Below are 18,792 nucleotides of genomic sequence, written 5' to 3'. Positions count from 1 at the left end.
ACGCATCATTACAACCTGGTTTGTTTGTTTGTATCCTCTAATCCATGGCTCGTACCCACTCTGGGGGATTGGCCAAGAGAACATATAGTCTATGGACAACTGCATTGTTGCTTACAACGAAAAAAAAAGGGAGGGGAGTTTTATAGTGAAGACAGTATGTTAAAAAAAGAAAGAAACCAAAGATTTAGATAGTGAGAAAAAAGAATCAACAACAAAGTAGACACTAATAGCTACAACTTGATTTTGGGAGCCGACCGACAGCTGGTTTTGCCAAACCCAATTAATTTGTTATGTCACGGATTTATCCAGAATGGAAAATTACTTTTCGACCCGTTTTTTTTTTGAGTATCTGTTAGCGTGGGCTTTATGTTGAAAAACGTTTAGAGTCTTGAATAAAATTACACACCGCATCGAATGCATCTCTGTGGCAATTTCCCAAAACAGAGGCACCAAAACTTAGAACATTTTCTGTGGTTAAATTTAAACCTAGCTTCGCAAATGGAATATCTAAAAGTTGTTTCCTAATTAATGCATAGTTACGACATGAGCCAAAATAATGTTCAATAGTTTCTGATTCTTCGCAGAACGGACAAAGGGGGGAAAGTGTCAGACCAGCTCTGTGTAAATAAAAACTTAATGGGGGGACACGGCACCGGAATCTGGAGATTATAATTTCAAGTTTTTTTGACGGACTCCACTGGGCTTTCCATGAAAATTTGAGGAGCTGATAATCTGTCCATTGTGTGATATTTTCTAAACTATCTGTAAAAATAGCGAATTTCCTATATCTATAGATATAGGAAATTCCGAGGCGTTATCATACTTATACTTATCAGAGGTTGTAACCTCTGATAAGTATTCTAACTCGGGAAGTACTAAAATTACTGGTCCATCGAGTGATGCTCGTGCCAAAGCATCTGCCAATTAATTTAATTGTAATCCGCAGTGACCTGGAACCCACACTAATTTGAGGAGTTTTAAATGCGGCGGTGCTAATGTGTGGAACGCTGCTAGGGCAAGAGATTGTTCAGAGGTTGTCAGAGCTGCACACACCGAACGTGAATCTGTTAGGATGATTGCAACCTGGTTCTGGAATCGCCAACACTCTTCGTTTTTTTTTCTTTAGTAAGGAGTATAAATTGCAGGTGTACCCGCGGGGTGTTAAACCCCACCAAATACATTTTGTATGCGTATTTATAGTGTTTCAAGAAATGAGTTCGAAAATAATTAATAGAAATAGAATACTTCCTGGCTGCCTTTATGATTGTGGTCTTCTGTAACGGCAGACATCTTAAAAGGACTGTAGTCAGCAATACAGAAACATCCGTTATGACAGTAATTATAGTAATTAATTCAATCAACTTTTAGTTAGTGGGAAAAGGCGGTCAGGTCAGATGCGATAATTGCAAACCTTCCTGTGAAGAGTCCCCAGTTAAAAAAAGCAATTGAAACCAATTGGAAAATTTCCACCTGGTCCAATTGGTTCCAATTGTGAATTAGTACACAATTGAGCCAATTGGACCAATTGGTTTTACACCAATTGGTTTTACACCAATTGGTATAGAACCAATTGGTCCAATTGGTTGTGCACCAATTGGCCCAACACCAATTGGACCAATTGTGTATAATTCACAAATGGAATCAATTGGTTTTATGCCAATTGGCTCAAATGGTATAGTATGGCATGACCAATTGGCATCTAACCAATTGGACCAATTGTTTATATGCCAATTGGCTCAAATGGTACAGGACGTATTGATTAATGAATGCATGTAGACACCTTTGACAAAAATGCAATTATTGTAAAACAGAACATCTTTGATTTACAAACATAATATGCGGTATCTTGCCATGCAGGTCCAGCACTTTGCTACAGCCACATTGGTTAGTCACGCTGCACCCTGCAGAAACAATAAACAAACAGCATTTGCATGAAGGCTAGTTTCATTACAGTTAAAAAAAAAGTGGCTCACAATGAAAAGTGGAATTAAATGCACTTTAGGTTCAATACACATTGAAGTAGAGCCCCAACTTATCAAGCCAAAATTTGTTTACTACTGAAGTTAAAAAAATTGCAAAACAAAATTGCGGTTGGTGTACCTCTTTGCCATCTTGTCGATGTCTGCGATTTTCTCTCCAACATAATGGTTCATTCGCTTCATGAGCGTTTGGACCGCACTGTCTGGGAAACCTTGCTTTTCCAAGCGACGCTTGTAGCAGGCTGTTAAAAAAAGGCATTTAAACATATATAAGATACACAGGTATAATTATTAACATAAAGCTAAATGAATCCATTATAGAATAAAAAATACGCTTTGTTTTTAGGCAGCTGCACATGAAAATTTTAGGTAGCATCTTCAGTGGTGTCAAAATGGCATCTCATAGCAGAAAAGATATCAAAAGCACTCATTATTACTTCGGTAGCAAAGCATTTTGGATATAAATGACACAAAAACAATGCAGAATATAGAACTAATGAATCTATTCATGAAGTTATCGTGAGAAATTTTTTTAAAACAGATTTTAAATGTAATATCAGTTAACCATCTATGAAATTCACCATTATGTATTTTCGCCTCATAAACTGCATACATCATGAGTGATACTATTAAGAAATGTCCCAGAAGAATAGACCTCTACCAGGGTACATCACAGTGCGACGTCGCTAGCGCACGTGGAAGGTGTGGTTGGCGAAGCATTACCTCTGGTGCCTCAGTGCAGTACGGTCGTGCGATGTTTGGGGAAAGTTTTTTTCTTTACTTTCTTTTTTCAAAGCCTAACTTCATGTTACAATGGCGACATCAGCTGTAGTACATGTCAGTGAACATCTAGCTGTGTGGTAAACTGCGTGATGAAATATTTGCCACGCTGGCTGTTTATCTTGAAGAAGTGAACACACGTGGTGGCCTGTGCGAGGAAAAGCGGCATCGTCTTGGAAAATGTGCACTCTATTGTGGAGTGTAGTGTACGTTAAAAGGCATCAACAATATCGGTTCATCTTGACATCTGCAAAGGTGAACCTGAGAAGATTGTGTGTGGTACGTGCAGGGTGAATAACGATGTGGCTTGTTTGCAAAAACATAGGCGCTTGTTTTGGGCTGGTGGCAGCGACCGGTTGTCTACAGAACTTGATTCAAGATTTTAGTGAAGGTAAATATGCATTTGACACGGTCATCTGCGAGTCTGTACATCTCAGCATTTGCGCTCTGTGCAGGAAAAAAATTGCATGATCACCGGGCTGAAAGATACCACTGGTAAAGCTAAATATACGCTTCGCCCCAGCGAGTACACAAACCCAATAAAGGTATAACTCGTTTTATCAGAGGCCTCATATGACTTCATGTAAAAGGCAGAGATTCTTGTTTCACATATACTTAGTACCTTTACTGCTCGATATTCATGAAGTGAAGATGCACACTAGAAGTTTGTGTGTTAGGTCTTAAGGGAACAATGTAAGTATGCGAATACCTTGTATGCATCAGATGCAGTGATGTGACTGTGCAAAAGATAACGTATGTAATTAAGTTAAAGAGTTTAAAAATGCATAAATTTTCAGAGGGGTATGAGGAATGTAGCTGACAACTTTGCTTTAATTTTCACAAGGATTTGTTAACCTCAGCCGAACACACGACAAAGTGTTTTCTTGTTTGTTCTTGTTTCTTTTCCCATTCATCTTCGGTCAGAATTTTGCGGCACGAGTGAGAATTTTCTTCATAACCTCTCGCACAGCAGCTCAAAACCTTGCTGCAGCCAATGCTGTGCCTCGTTTAAAACTGCGATGCACATGTCGCAACGAAAATTGGGTACATTTAGGTCTATACCATTACAATATTTCTCAAAGCATCCGTCACCGTGAATACGTTTGCTTTTGAAGAGGAAAAATGTTTTTTTAATGGCTGCCATCTATGGCAGCCTACAACAATTCACCAAAATTTCAGCCTGACGAATGCAGACACATGCAGCCCTGCTAGTATGTAGAAAGATCCCGCTAGCGGAACTTTCTTGTCAACCAGCCCCAGCGCCGTAGGAAGGAATGGTGGGCACAGTGCTCATAGTGACGTCACATTATTTGCAAACAGGGAGAGGTATCTATAAAAACACCAGATCTGTGCGGAAGGCACAGCACAGTCACAGCGAAAGCTAGAAGAGCGACCTTTCAGAGCCTTTTCGAAACACTCATTGGTAACTAGTACAAGCACACTTGCTTGATACCCACTAGGTCATTATTAATAAATTTATTTGGGTAGTAGGCCAGCATTTGCTATGCTGTTTTTCGTCATTCTTCTGAGAAGCGTGGTATCCGCTAAACACTTGCAAGGAATTTTGTGCCAATTTATGCAGTGACTGACAACGATGAGGAATTATGCCTAAAATGGGTATGCGCCACAGTTAATAGCTCAACAAAAACAAGATTTTGTAATGGGTTGGAGCATTGGATGACCCACTTACTACGCTGTTCACATTGTGCGACAACTGCTTGTTCTTTCGCTGTTTTAAAACGCTTTATAAGTCGTATTAACGCAATTGCTTTCTCGACATCAAGCCTGCCTAAGGCAAGTTTGCCAACAAGTCCCAAGCTCCGGCGTGGCTCAGTGGCAGAATACTGGGCTGGCACCCAGTGGACCAGAGTTCGAGCCCCACTGTGTCATTAGTTTTTTTCGCTATGTTCGCGCAAGACCTGAGTTGTGATCTCACAACAGCTTTCGCTGTAATATATGTGCATAGTACTGGGTCTTGGTTGAACTTCAGCACTGTAAACTGTGCAAAGTGAGGTAACTTAGTTATTGGTGCTTCATTAGAACACCATTTATGAGCTCACACACTGACGAAATGGGATATATGTTGATACTCACTTCGCATGACAGACACCTTCCATGGTGTCAATGGATCCTTTCTCGGCCGATTTGGGAAACGAGGACAATGCTTGCCTGCAGAACATTATACATTAAGCAATTTTAAACACTGCATTACTGGCAGTTCAAAGTACTGGAAATTACCTTGCAATGATCGTCCTTGTAGCTGAGCTGGATCCCAGATTGTCACCAGCAGATCCTTAATGAACAAAGAATCTTTGTCCCGAGCCTGCACACGACGCCATGTTTCCAGCGGAATTCGCAGCCCTTGTCCAATGTCAACCTGCAGAAAATAAAAGCAGCAGTAACACATGAGTGCCATTCACAATGCTTAAATTTAATGTACCATATATAAAGGTTTTCAATTGAGCAGAACTATTCTGTGTGAAGTTCACAAATAAACGCATGTAATTGAACAACAGCTTCTTGCTTATCACATAAAACTAATGCATGCTTTCCTTCAAATTTCACGAAGAAACACTGCAGCTGAGTCATTGAAGCCTTAGTGGTTTACAGTGCACTAGGGCAATGATACACCATGGTTTGTGGGCTGTAACTGGAACATGAGGAAGTGAACGGATCACTTGCAAAGAAAAACATACACCTGTCAAAGAACTAGGCCAGGCTTATGAGCTGAGGATTTCAAGTGTAGTTACTATATGATTGCTGTCATTATGTAGGCACTAAGCACAGCTTTTTCTAAAATAAAACTGAGTCTCAAACATCTCACCAAGCTACCGCCTGATGCACCAGCTTGCGCCTTCAAGGGAGAATGTGGGCACTCTCTGGTGGGTGATGAAGGGGGGGATGGTGTGCTGCTAACTGCTGGAAGAGTGATGTCCATGCTGTGTGGCAGAGGGGTGCCAGGGCTGTGGGACTGAGCAGTAGGCTCTGCACTTTTGTATCTACTGGAGCCTACATGAAAATTGCACATCAGAAACTGAAGTGAACCAACTAACATTGGAACATGGTTATTCGCTTAGAAGGTACATTTGCTACATATAGATGGGGACGAAGGAAGGACACAAGACATAGCGCTAAACTACATCTGATTATTCATTTTTGATGGAACGACCTATATGTACCAAACATGCCAATAACAGCAGTCTTAGTCCAAGCACTAGCAAAGAATAAAGTAAGCAAACTACACTTACCTTGCACACTGCCTATGGCTTATCAATGTTCTGAAATTCTACCTCATTTCTTAAGAGCGTTGTGGAAGCAAAGCTTTCAGGACACTTGTCAGAAGTGTATGAAATTGATTGCAGGAAAGATGCTAAGGCGCATTGCCGGGCTAGTTGGTTGGGGTTCATCATTTATATGGGTATAGCGCACCACCACAAGGACATAAAAAGATCTGCTGTATCTTAACATGATCTTTTCCAGGTTTTACCGGTCTACTGTTATTGTATAAATAGCATGTGTGATCGCAAATGAAACAGTAGTTGCAAGTTAGTGCTAAGTGTGTGTCTCTGTGTCCTTGTGGTGGTGCGCTATACCCATATAATCGCAGGAAAGAAAATGGTGTGAGGACCCCTTCCACGACACCTAAGAATGGACATAGAATTTTTGAACGCTGATAAGCCATAGGCAGTGTGTAAAATGGTGTGTTGTTTTGTAAAACTTTTTTGATGATGCTTGGCCAAAGAGTGCTGTCATAGGCTATTTACGTCCATATAATTTTGCTCCATCAGAAATTAAGCATCAGTTGTAGTTCAGCACTATATGCCTCGTGAGTTCATTCTTCGTCCCCGTGTATATGCGCAGTAGAGTTTAATGATGCAATACCAACTAGCCCAACAAAGCATCCTCGTGAACTTAACTTGCTAAATCATTCTTACACTCTTGTTTACAGAATATTCCTTCTACCAAGAGTGTGTGCCACCACTTCATATATAATATACCAATTAGACTTGCCTTCTCTGATCTTGACTAGGAGCTCCTTTTGGAGATCTCTGTTCAGCCCTCGAAGCTCTACGAGTTCCTCGTTCTGAGCATCTATTTTTTTTTGCATTTCTGCAACTTTTTTTTGGAGCTCATTCAGCTCAGCCTCCTGTGAGGGTGAGACCTTCACAGCTTTTTTCTTTTTTTGTAGAATTTTTAAAAGCCGCTCCCTACTCTCGGAGGGCTTGTCTTGTTCCTAAAAAATAAAACATGAGCAATAAAATACTGGGCAATATTTTCTTTTATGCTTGGTCAAGCAATTACATATAGGGTGAACCATACCTTCGATGGTGCAACATTGCTGTCGCCATCGCTGGCTTGATCAGAATCTTCAATTAGGGGCCTCACCCGCACCCTTTTTCGGGACACAATTTCCTTCAAGTCTTGTTCCGACTCTGGAATACACAACATTCTATTACAGTACAAGTCGTAAGCTAGAAAAACGGTGTAACTGAAGACTACCATAAAAGCAACATGGCCCAAGAGAGCAATATGATTGTAGCAAGAAATGTTAACCTAGAAAAACGTATCTGTCTCAACAGATTGTGATACATACATATAAAGGTTAAAGCTCTTTACATAAGCAAATGACACAAGCTCACGTGTTTGAAAAGGCAAACTAAAAGATTGGTGAACCATCAAGAAATATATTCATGTGTGCACATAATTTCGCGTGTACATTCGAATTTAATATGGCTATATATCTGAATCAATTAAATGCTTGATGTCGTTTGATCACATAAATGACCACAGTGCACGCCATATTTACCTGGGTATATGACAAAGAGTGGGTGTACACGTGAGTGTACGCAAATATAATTAGGAAGTTCTACAATTTGTGCGTTCAAAGAAACCTAGAGCGCCTAGCTCACTTACGTTTTTTCATGCATCTGCCTGTTCTAGCCCCCTACATTAAACGGGGCACGTAATTTTAATTTTGCCGAATTGCACGAACTTCGATGAAAATCGCCCTGCACTGACGTATACACGATCGATTTATCGCACGTCACATCGTTGCTGCGTGGAGCACGAAACAATCGAACTAATTCAATGCAGCCTTAAAAATGCACAAACTTACCTCCAACCCGCAAAATTCTTGCGCGGTAGTAGGCACATGTGCCGGTGGAATCGGTCCATTTGACCATAAAGAAGGCTGTCGAATAATCCTCATTCGGATTGAAATTTTTTATGTCTTCCACTGGCACGATTGCCAAATGTTTGTCGTCCTGGTATCGAACGTAAGCGTGAGTAATCATCGCTGCAACGTTCCGATTCCAACACCGCAGACAATCACGCACAACACACAGAACACACTACACACGTTCTCGAGCAGTACGATGCCACCATTACCACGTTTTTTTCCGAAAAGCTGCTGCAAGCTCATTGATGTTGATGCTAGTTAGGCCCATGACCTACTACACTCCTGACCTGCCCAGAGAGCACCTCTTCCAGCGCCCACGTTCTAGTTCATACCTTCTGCCGCTAGGGCCGTCACCTACGAGCGGCGTGGCGCTAGTCAGCACCTGCTCGCTGACGTCATCTTCACTCTTTGTGGTCAAATTTTGACCAACAAAGCACTCGTAGTGCGTATTTATGATCCAAAATTTAGAATTATTCAGAAATAATAATACTAAAAGACATTCAGAATTTTTTTGCAATAAAATGCACGCTACCACGCATAGGCTGCCCTACATCGTGTAAATCTACGGGTTCCCACGTTTGTCAACCAGTGTGCTATAAATACTCAAGCGCTCTGAACACCTTGCTTAACCAGCAATGTATGGGAAGAAATAGTCACATATATGCCGCCAGTTCACTACAGAATGCAGGCATTCTTATACCAGCGCCTACAAAACAACCGTAAAGAAACAGACGAACAGGTTATAGGTAGCGCCATCAATGGTGAGCGATTGAACGAGAGCGGGGACACGCGCTCCCATAGGAACCCCGCTATCTGAACAGGTCAGGAGTGTAGTAGGTCATGGTTAGGCCGTCCTGAAGTGACAAGGATGGCGCCCAGCTAGAACTAAAAAAGCAAAATAAGTTAGACACTGACACTGATGCTAAAATAAAATGTTATTGCTGTTGAAAAATAGTTTGATAAACTTATTATTTGGCATTCAAATCCCCCATAAATAAAAAAGTTACGCCAATTTTGAGGCCATTGTTGAGCTTGTTGGCTCGTTGCACGCAGCAGCGCGGCCATGGAGGCCTCCGTGAGCGCGGCAGACGTCGAAAACAATTTTTTTCGGCTTTTGTGACGTGATAAATGCCAAGAAAAAAACGTTTTCTTTTTTAGGTTGCGTTCACTGACCACTTGCGGTGAGCTATTGTAAACAAACGTATGTTTGGTATGTTTGCGGCCGCAGGACTGTGGTAGCGTGGTCGTTCTGTGGCGTGGGTCGGTGTTCTGGCAAGTGTTCTGTGGGTCGGTCAATCTAGCGTGTAGAGCAAGTGGTGGTCAGAGCGCATTCAAGTTTTACACATAGACGAGCGCATAGCGGTCACCGCCACATATTAGCAAGATGGAACCGCAGAAGAAACGGAAAAAGCGCGGAAGGTATAAAAAGTATCTGAATCCAAGCAGTGTATGCAGTGTGCCCAGATCAACAGACTCATCAGCTAGGCTGCGGCTCGCTAAAACTGTAAGTAAACTTCTTTAATTGTCTCGACTCTATCAGATTATCGGCAAAAAATGTCCTTGTTAAATCTCAATAATCTTGCCGCGCAGGAATCCATAAAGGATGGCTCACACAATAAAAGTTCGGATGAAGGTCCGCTGGATTCGCGGCCGCCCGTCGGTCAAGCGGAGTACACGGTACCGCAAAATGCGACATCGATGGCCGCTGCGGTGTTGGCGGCGGACAGTGCTGTGCAGCATGCGAATAATGACGACGATGGGCAGCGATTCCGATGGAGCGAGCAGCCTATGTTCTAGAACGCTGGTACGTAGATGGATGCCTTCGTCTCAAATATTGTACGCAGTGCGTTGAATGTAACAAGTACGTACGTTTGTGTTGGTGCGTGCACGCGTGCTGGAAAGTGCACCTACAAACATAATTTCCTAAAGCATTGGCTTAATGATTTCGAGAATGCGTGCTCAATTTAATTAAGAGGCACAGTTAAATTTAATTAGAGAAACTGTTGAGCCTCATTTACCACAACGTTACGATTGAAATCTTGGGTCCTTTTCTTGGAGCTGGTTTTCCTAGAAAAAGAAGCACGCGCGGGGGGGGGGGGGCGCAACATTTGTTTTACAGAGAGTTACAGTATATATCCTTTAGTCGTGTAAAAATTTGCAAGAGACAAATATGTTTTTAGTATATTCTTTGCTATTTATTTTTATGATTTATCTAAATGCATTTTTTTTTTGTCTAGACATCTCCGCAGCCAGCCATTCCGGGTGATCGAAGTGAACGACAGAGAGATCTGCAAGATATAGATGATGGAGGTGATTACAGTGGAGACTGTGCCGCCACTGTGTATGATCCATGTGGTGCAAATCATTTCATCAGTGATGATGACAACACAGATTTTGGCAGTTGTGATGACACAACTGACCCTACAACAATGGTATGCTTCCACATAATAATTGTATTCATGTAAACCTTACAATGAATTTTTTCTGCAGGGCACTCAACATGATACTGTGGACAGCGTGACTCGGGGCGTGTTTCTATCTGAATGTAACAGTGAAGTGTGTGATGTGGCTGATGGCATAGACAGTGAGGGACCTTTCAATGGAAACTTGTCAACCGATGCCGACACAAACAGGACACAACTTGGAGATTTGTTTCAGGAGGTCCTGAATGAAAAGATTGTCGTTTCAAAAGGCGAGATGCTTTTGATGATATTTAAACATGCCATAAAAAGTAATTTGTCTTTTACAGCAATGGTGAGTTTGATTGAAATGGTCAACATGTTTTTTGAACGACCTGTTCTGCCACATTCACGATACCAGCTTGGCAAGCTTTTTTCAGAGCATGGCACCGAGATGAGTTTTCATTTCATTTGTGGTAAATGTTCGACAGTGCACGAGGTCGCACAATCCTATGCTCAGTCGAGTCATTGTCAAAAATGTGGCTGGGCTCTAGCTTCCTCAGTAAACAGCGAATCATTTTTTGTCCTATTGGATGTCCCCTCTCAACTTCGAAAGGTTTTAAAGAATTGCAGCTTTCTTGACCTGACAAAGCCCTTAAGTCAAAGCAGTAACCTTTCTGATATTTGTGATGGAGAATTATATCGCAAATTTGTTTCTGCTACAGTAGACGAAGGGCACAGGATTAGCTTTACATTAAATGCAGATGGCACACCACTATTTTCATCCAGCAACACTTCAATTTGGCCTATACAGCTACTGGTGAATGAGGTGCCCATTATGCAAAGAGGGGACAAACTTGTGTTGGCTGCTCTTTGGTTTGGAAAGAAAAAGCCAGATATGAGCATTTTTCTTGATGTGTTTGTAGAGAAAATGGAAGGTTTGGCACAGAATGGCTTTGTTCTTGATCATGAAGGACAGCCGAAGCTGTTCAAGGCTTATTGCATTTGCTGTGCAGTTGATTCAGTGGCAAGAGCCCCCATGCAAGGGGTCATGCAATTTAATGCATACTATGGGTGTAACTGGTGTCTGCAAAAGGGGGAACGCATTGCAGGCACTACCAGGTACCCAGTAGAGAAGAATGAGCCACCAGAGCGTTCTGAACAAGAAATTATGGAAGATGCAGAAACTGCATTGCAACAGGATCATTCTGAAAGAGGAGTGAAGACAGTTTCTCCACTTCTAAACTTGCCACATTTTGATATAGTCTGGGGTTTTGTCCCCGATTATATGCATAGTATTTTGTTGGGAGTGGCGAGGCAGTTTTTAGAGATGTGGATGGCTGATGCACAGTGTGATTTCTATATTGGGAAGCATCAAAGAACGATTGATGAAAGGCTGACAGCACTGGCTCCTCCTAGAGAAGTGCGCCGGTTGCCAAGAGCAACAAAAGAAAGAAAGTGGTGGAAGGCCAAGGAGTTTGAGAATTGGGTGCTCTTCTACAGCCTGCCAGTGCTGCAAGGAATTTTGAATAAATCTTGCATCAGTCACTGGGCTTGCCTTGTTGAGGTGCTTCACATTCTGCTGTCACGTAACATAAGTTTGTCACACTTTCAGCGAGCAGAAGAACTCCTTTTGGAGTTTCACGTCATGGCAGAAGCCATATATGGGAAAAAATGCATGACATTTAACCTACATCAACTTGTGCACATTGCAAAAAGTGTCAAGCACTGGGGCCCACTGTGGGCGCATTCGGCATTCCCGTTTGAAGCTGGCAATGGCGCATTAAAGTCCATGGTAAAAGCTGCAAATGGCGTACCACACCAAATTTGTAGAGCACATCAAGTTGAGGACTTGATCGACAAGCTATCAAGCATAACAACAGACAGGAGAGTGCTTGACTACTGTATGTCGCTCGACAAAAGAGCCACACAGAAGACAGTTGTTGCTGAAGACATTCGCCTTTTTGGTAGGGGTGTCCCATACAGAAGTGATGCTTCTACAGATCTTGTGCAGTACACCCGTATGCTTATGAAAGGGACAGTATACACGAGCCATAACTACTCGTCAAAAAAAAAGACTAACAGTTCTGTCGTACGCCTTGCTGACCAATCATATGCGGTTATAGAAACAATTCTTATGAAACAAGGCGAAGTGTACATTGCAGCCAGGCGCCTCCACTGCTCAGCAGTAAAATATAGCACCTTAGTGATGGAACATTTGGTGAAGGTTCAAAGAGAAGCAGCAACAACAACTCTTGTATCAGCATCAGAAATTTTCAGTGTTTGTGCACACATGCAAGTAGGCCCGAACATATTCATTTCACCCGTGCCTAGCTCGTTCACAATGTAAATTTTCAAATCTGGTGTGCAATTCTAATAGACCATTTTCAAGCACACCATCGCCACTAACAAGTGCGGAAGCACTCACGGGTAAAGTTGGTATGCCAGAGCAGCCAACGGCAAGAAGTATGCGGGCCTCACGCTTTACCGCTTGCGTCATTCCAGGACTTCTTAGAGACCTTGAATTTGGCTAGGTGCAACATATTACTGCGTAATTCAATTGCGAACTTCAGTGTTCAGCTGCGAGGGCTTCTCGACTATTTCCATCAGTCTCACTATAGGATTTTTTAAGTGGCTCAGAAGTGTCATCCCCCTTTTGTTTTCCTTTATGGCAAAAAATGAAATAAAATAGATACACTCTGTTGCCTATGAAACGCTCGAGCAGTCCTACATTTGGAACCAATGTCCACTGACACTGTCTACGAGTAGAATGTGAGGTTCTGATTTTGAAGAGTTCTATAGAAAGTATAGTCCGCATTTAATAAAATAAGATACAATCACTGAACGGCCGTGTGTGTTGCTTGCACCATATGTGATGATTTGATTTGTGGGGTTTAACGTCCCAAAACCACGATATGATTATGAGAGACGCCGTAGTGGAGGGCTTTGGAAATGTCGACCACCTGGGGTTCTTTAACGTGCACCCAAATCTGAGCACACGGGCCTACAACATTTCCGCCTCCATCGGAAATGCAGCCGCCGCAGCCGGGAATCGAACCCGCGACCTGCGGGTCAGCAGCAGAGTACCTTAGCCACTAGACCACCGCGGCGGGGCTTCCACCATATGTGTAACGAACGATACGTGTCTACTAACCTTCATTGGCACTATAACTACAAGTTGGGATTGTACTAGAGCAAATAAAAAGCAGGACAAAAAAGGGGATACAAATTCTCTTACATATATCAATTAATTCAAATATTTGTAGCTTCTTCATTATTCACGGGCAAAGTACATCCATATTTATCTTTCTTAGCCTTGCCAACCAATTTTTGCAGACAGATGCAACAATGCACAGGATCCCCTGCCTCTTTGAGGCAATCGATTTGTAGCTGGAAACTACTGCTCATTTTATGTGAGCAAGTTTTTTTTTTTGATGCCGTGTGTAGCATGACGTTACAATACCTCGTTTAGCAATATTCGAATGCTCTGACATGAAATTAAGACACTGGTTTCGATGAACCAGTCGTGCAACCTAAAATCAGGTACCAAGAAACAGCAAATTATCATAGCAAGGAACCTCACAAATAAATTCTAGTTCCGTTCCTTTTTAAACGCATTTAGAATGTGCTCACTTCTTTGCACAGTGCAAAGAAGTGAGCACTTGTGAATTAAAATAAAATAATCACTGTACCTAAACACTGTAAAACCTTTCTGCTGTTTTGTTAAACCCGATCATGGACAATTAATTGTTAATCGTTGAACAAGTAATCATTTATAATTATGGATTTGGTGTTCCAGCTCCCACTGCTCACGATAGCACGTTTTGACTTATGTATCGGCATGTGATCATTCATTCGCGTGCCGACTGTATCATTCCTTTAGCATTTAATGTGTAGATATACATGCAGGTGCGTTCAGACATGTATAGTATTTTGGATGTAATAGTCAACATTTGGGGATGCCTCTTAATTTTTCTTTTTTGTTCGGTGCTCCCACGGCACCAACGAGCAGCGGGTGATCGAAAACAGCTGGCGCGTTTGACCGATTCAACGTACACACTTTTCCCATAGTGCTTCCCATGCCTGCGAGGGCTCTGGGATTGCTTGAAAATGGTCTATTTGTTTTGCACTGAGGGGACTCGGCATGCTCATATGGTTCAGATGTGCTAAGGATATTTATGATTAAATTGACACTAGATAAAACTGGTATCCCATCTTGGTGAAGTGCTTATCCTTACCACTTTTTCTGTACAACTCGAGAGCTCTCCTAACTGGTATGTGGCACATTATATGAGCATTCGAGTTTTTCTTTAGAAGGGCTTGTATGCTAATTGTCACTATGTGATTGCGTCATTGTAACTGTTGTATTATATGTTGTATATTCTTTTTTCAATGTGCATTTTATGAAATGCCATAATCAAGGAAGTTAAGACATTTGCTTAGGGAGCATAGGGACTCGGGTTTAAATCGCACTAATAGAGTGAAAATTTGTTGTTGTTTTTTTCATTTGTATTTTTATGATTGTCCTAAGTCACAAAGTGACATATACTCTTTTCTTCTTGTCCTTGCATATAATTGCTAGTGCTTGAAGTTCGGTAAAATTATGATTTCAGCACTGCTCATTGTCGCTATGTTATTGCAACATTGCAACTATCATATTGTATGTGCTATTTTTTTTAATATGCATTTTATTAAATACCATAATCAAGGAAAGAAAAATGGGTTTGTAGCCCACTGGTTAAAGGGGTCCTGACAAAATTTTGTGGCTGAGACAGCCTGCAAGGTCGATTCCCGTGAGCATTTGTATATCATCTGCAAAATATCAACTGCAAATATAGGTTGGAAGGTATTTTAAATCGATTTTGGAAGTTTGCATCTTGCCACTGACACCCTCGAAGGGAAACCTTTGAAGACCCCCTACTTCCCTTCAGTCACCATGCTGCAGTCAATAAAACAAGTTATGATGACATCATAGCTGCCTTTTTTGTTGCGTTTGTTATCGGAGTCTATACTTCTTGGCGGCTGCTTGGGAGTGCTTCGCTGTGGCACACGCTTTGAAAGTTTTGTGTTTGGCGACATTGCAGTCAGGTTTACTATTCGAAAGTAATTCTTGATGTGGACTGTACAGAAGTGTGTCACAGTTCTTTGTGCTGACTTGATCAAGAGCTGCATACTCTAGGTAGCGATAGTTGCCCCTGGTGGCTTCTCGTTTTTTGGAGCTCTTTCAAACTGATACTGAAAGTGGTCAATTGTCAGGGGCCTGTAATTATCTGTCCCGTGCTGCAGCAAATTATGTGTCGTGTCATGACTAACAGGCCCCCAGCAACACATTGCAGCTGAAAAATGCGAGGCCAATGTTTTTGTGTCAGTACCCCTTTAAGGCATTTGTTTAAAAGCATGGGGGCTCAGGTTTAAACTGCAGTAATTGAATGAAAATTTTTGTGTTATGTTCATTCGTATTTTTATAGGGAGGACTGTTTTAATTCTCTTGTTGTTCTGGCATACAATTGCTACTGCTTGAAGTTCAGTGAAAAATGATTTTGCCGACAACACCTTACTAGTATTGGTGATTGAGTTTCATTGCTCTGGAACCTTGATGTTGTATTGCAAGTGTTGTGAAAAAAATGCACCAAGATAGATACAAAGGGAGTGTCTGCTGCTTACTTTTGTTGTACTTTTTGTACTAATAAACGTTTGTGTGACCTGATTGTGTGCTTTTGTTATATACATGCCTGAAACTGCCTCCACTGCTTATGGCCTTTGAATATTAATTCGGTGTTATATGCCAAAAATTTGCACTGCTCTATTTTCAGCTGTACCATTTAGATTGATGTAACTGCCTTATGTTTGCAATAATTGTACCAAGAAACATTTTTTCAGAAAAAAGGTCTAATCTATTGTAGTGTCCTTGAATAAAACTAGCTGTAATCACATTCAAGCAAAAACATTTTTGCACTGCTCTCACTATCCCGAGGCACGCAAAGCTGTGAATAAAGTTCCCTGTAGTGCATGCATGACAAAAGGATATAATGCTGTTTTTCGCAAGAGTAGCTCCATGCACATGAGCTGTGTAACTTAGTTTGTCTTTGCGGAACTTACGTGGCTTTCAAAACTTTTAAAAAATGCCATTAGTGTCATTTGGCCTGCTAGTGCCCACGAAGAACTAAAATGCCGAAGGGGCGCTCAACGGACTGACTAAAAACCTAGTAGATTGTGTGGTGGGCCAAAAAGTTGTACAATATATGCTAAAAGAGACTTGACAAGCACAAAATGAGATAAAAGCCGAACGGTTCGATGGATTCTGACATATGTCCTTAAAACAACATTAATAATTAGCACTTTCAGGTCATCTTAGCAGTGGTATAATAGACCCTTGGAATTTTTTAACATTTTGCAAGTAAATGAACGGAACAGTTCAAAGCGACTCCAAGTTTCTGACCAAACTGTGCATGCGAATTTCCAAGGGAAGCTTATGGCCCAACTAAAAGCAACCATTTTTGATTGAACCATTTGGCATTTGCACATTATTCAAATGGCCTAGTTGAAAAAAAGCCCATTTGGTCCACTTGGAAATGAGTAAACCCACTTGAACCATTTTCAATTAAATTGTTTCACATGGCTGAGTTAGAAATGGAAATTTCATTTGACCCAAATGCAAGTGAACAAATCCAATTGAACCATTTGGCAATTCATTTTTTTTCAGTTGGCCCTGTTGCAAATCCCATTTGGCCCAATTGGGAGTGAGCATATCCAATTGGCAATCCAAATGACCCAATTGGAAGTAGGCAAACCATTTGAAAATTCCAATTGGTCTTCTTGGTTATACCATTTGATCCTAGTGGACCAATTGGCAATTCCAATTGTTCCAAATGGCCCAATTGGAGATTCCATTTGGCCCAATTGGAAGTAGATGAACCATTTGAAGATTCCAATTGGTCCTGCTGGTTATACGATTTGGTCCAATTGGAAATGACTATTTCCATTTGGACCCATTGATATTTCCAATTGGTTCCAATTGTTTATTTTAACTGGGTCCGCTGCCAGTCTGAGATTGCGAAAGAGCCGCTTCTGGAAATTGTTACGGTGTACTGATAAATCTGACCAAGTTTGCCGGCAAAACCGAAACTATATATAGAACGCCGGTAAGTGCAACTAGCAGACAACCAGGATTACGCGCTGCAAGCACAGTCCACACATCCACGAAGTGAAGTCGGTCCATGGATGATGTAATTAAGTGCGAAGCATTTCTTTGCGTACTTCAAGCGCTTTTGGCGTCTATCTGCGTATCTATACATCTAGCCGCTTACGTCTGCAGGTGCTTCATGCAGTGACCACCCCCTTAATTTGGCGTGAACCAAAATAGACGGTTTGACGAATATGACGCGCTGGTCAAGACATAAATCACAATCCCGTCGCGCACGTCGTTAAACACCTCCCGCCAGACAGTGGCGCATGCCCGCGGACGGGAGAACGCACAAGGGCGATTTCAACGCGTGAGTTTTAAGAAAAACCTGACAATCGGCAGCGTTGACCCGACGAATGAATCGAACCCAACCATCCTGCATGGCACTAATGCATTCTACCACAGAGCCACGCCAGGTTGCGGAGCTCACTTTGCAAATAGACCCTGATGTTCGTGAAACGTCAATTGCAGTTAAGTGATATGCACTGAAGTTGAGCACCAGCGCTTCATATTTATCGCTTCTGGCGTTGCTAATACTCGTGTTCCTGTTGGCATCGTTGCAAAGAATTGGTACAACTGGGTGACGTACTTGACCTAAATAAGAAAACTCCCAAAAATAAGTTCAAGGAATTTCTTCTTTATAATTGTATTGAATACACTTAATACAGAAATTTGGATTATTTATTACTTTCTGTGTCCCAATTGCTTAGAGTACACTATTTGTGTCCTTTTGTTGTTGTTTTTTAGGAATGTATGTGTCTCCTGATGCTTTCCTTACCTCACCTATTGTATATATTGCGATGTTTTTTAGGTATTTCATTACTATTTACTGTCCTGTTCTTTCTTTATATTTGTAATGGTTACATGTGTGATCATAATTTGCAAATTGTATCTGTATATAATGATGTTCTCTAATTCGGCTAAGTTGTGTATGACATGTTATTTTTAGTTTTTATTTTATTTTGCCAGACTGTATTTCGGAGCAAAAGCCTCCGTCAGGCTATGTAGCCTTTTGCTTTTGCTTCGTTTTTTCTGTTGCACGTACAGAAAATAAATAAATCTCAAATCTCAACTCTGTCTGTGCGTGCAACATTTGTATATATATTTAGCGGATTTCATAACGTGTCGCTCAATAAAAAAATTACAACACGGTCACCTTCCCTCCACATGCTTCGCATAATGTACGTGGGACGATCCCCAATGTACGTGGGACCTATCGAATTTTTTGGACATCTTTGAAGAAAATCCCGGCCACACTTCCGATTCGGTTTT

The 18,792-nt window shown here is 41.5% G+C and overlaps 2 protein-coding genes across 2 annotated transcripts; one reads left to right on the top strand and one right to left on the bottom strand.

Annotated features, from left to right (window-relative positions):
• Nucleotides 1-1,781: 1,781 nt before the first annotated feature.
• Nucleotides 1,782-8,197, bottom strand: LOC142814314 (uncharacterized). Its single transcript, XM_075892974.1, has 8 exons — nucleotides 7,876-8,197; nucleotides 7,080-7,192; nucleotides 6,771-6,993; nucleotides 5,584-5,768; nucleotides 4,998-5,136; nucleotides 4,854-4,928; nucleotides 2,101-2,221; nucleotides 1,782-1,901 (listed from the first exon to the last, which is right to left on the bottom strand). The coding sequence occupies exons 1-8, from the start codon at nucleotides 8,051-8,053 to the stop codon at nucleotides 1,886-1,888; spliced, it is 1,050 nt and encodes a 349-aa protein (XP_075749089.1). The 5' UTR covers nucleotides 8,054-8,197; the 3' UTR covers nucleotides 1,782-1,885.
• An 813-nt stretch (nucleotides 8,198-9,010) lies between these two features.
• On the top strand, nucleotides 9,011-13,235 carry LOC142814313 (uncharacterized). Its single transcript, XM_075892973.1, has 4 exons — nucleotides 9,011-9,442; nucleotides 9,529-9,742; nucleotides 10,176-10,370; nucleotides 10,429-13,235. The coding sequence occupies exons 2-4, from the start codon at nucleotides 9,542-9,544 to the stop codon at nucleotides 12,685-12,687; spliced, it is 2,655 nt and encodes an 884-aa protein (XP_075749088.1). The 5' UTR covers nucleotides 9,011-9,442; nucleotides 9,529-9,541; the 3' UTR covers nucleotides 12,688-13,235.
• The last annotated feature ends 5,557 nt before the right edge of the window (nucleotides 13,236-18,792 follow it).

The sequence above is a fragment of the Rhipicephalus microplus genome, chromosome 4, assembly GCF_043290135.1.
Source record: "Rhipicephalus microplus isolate Deutch F79 chromosome 4, USDA_Rmic, whole genome shotgun sequence".
Classification (NCBI taxonomy): domain Eukaryota; kingdom Metazoa; phylum Arthropoda; class Arachnida; order Ixodida; family Ixodidae; genus Rhipicephalus; species Rhipicephalus microplus.
The sequence above is the reverse complement of the archived record's forward strand: the minus strand, read 5'-3'. Positions and strand labels throughout refer to the sequence as shown.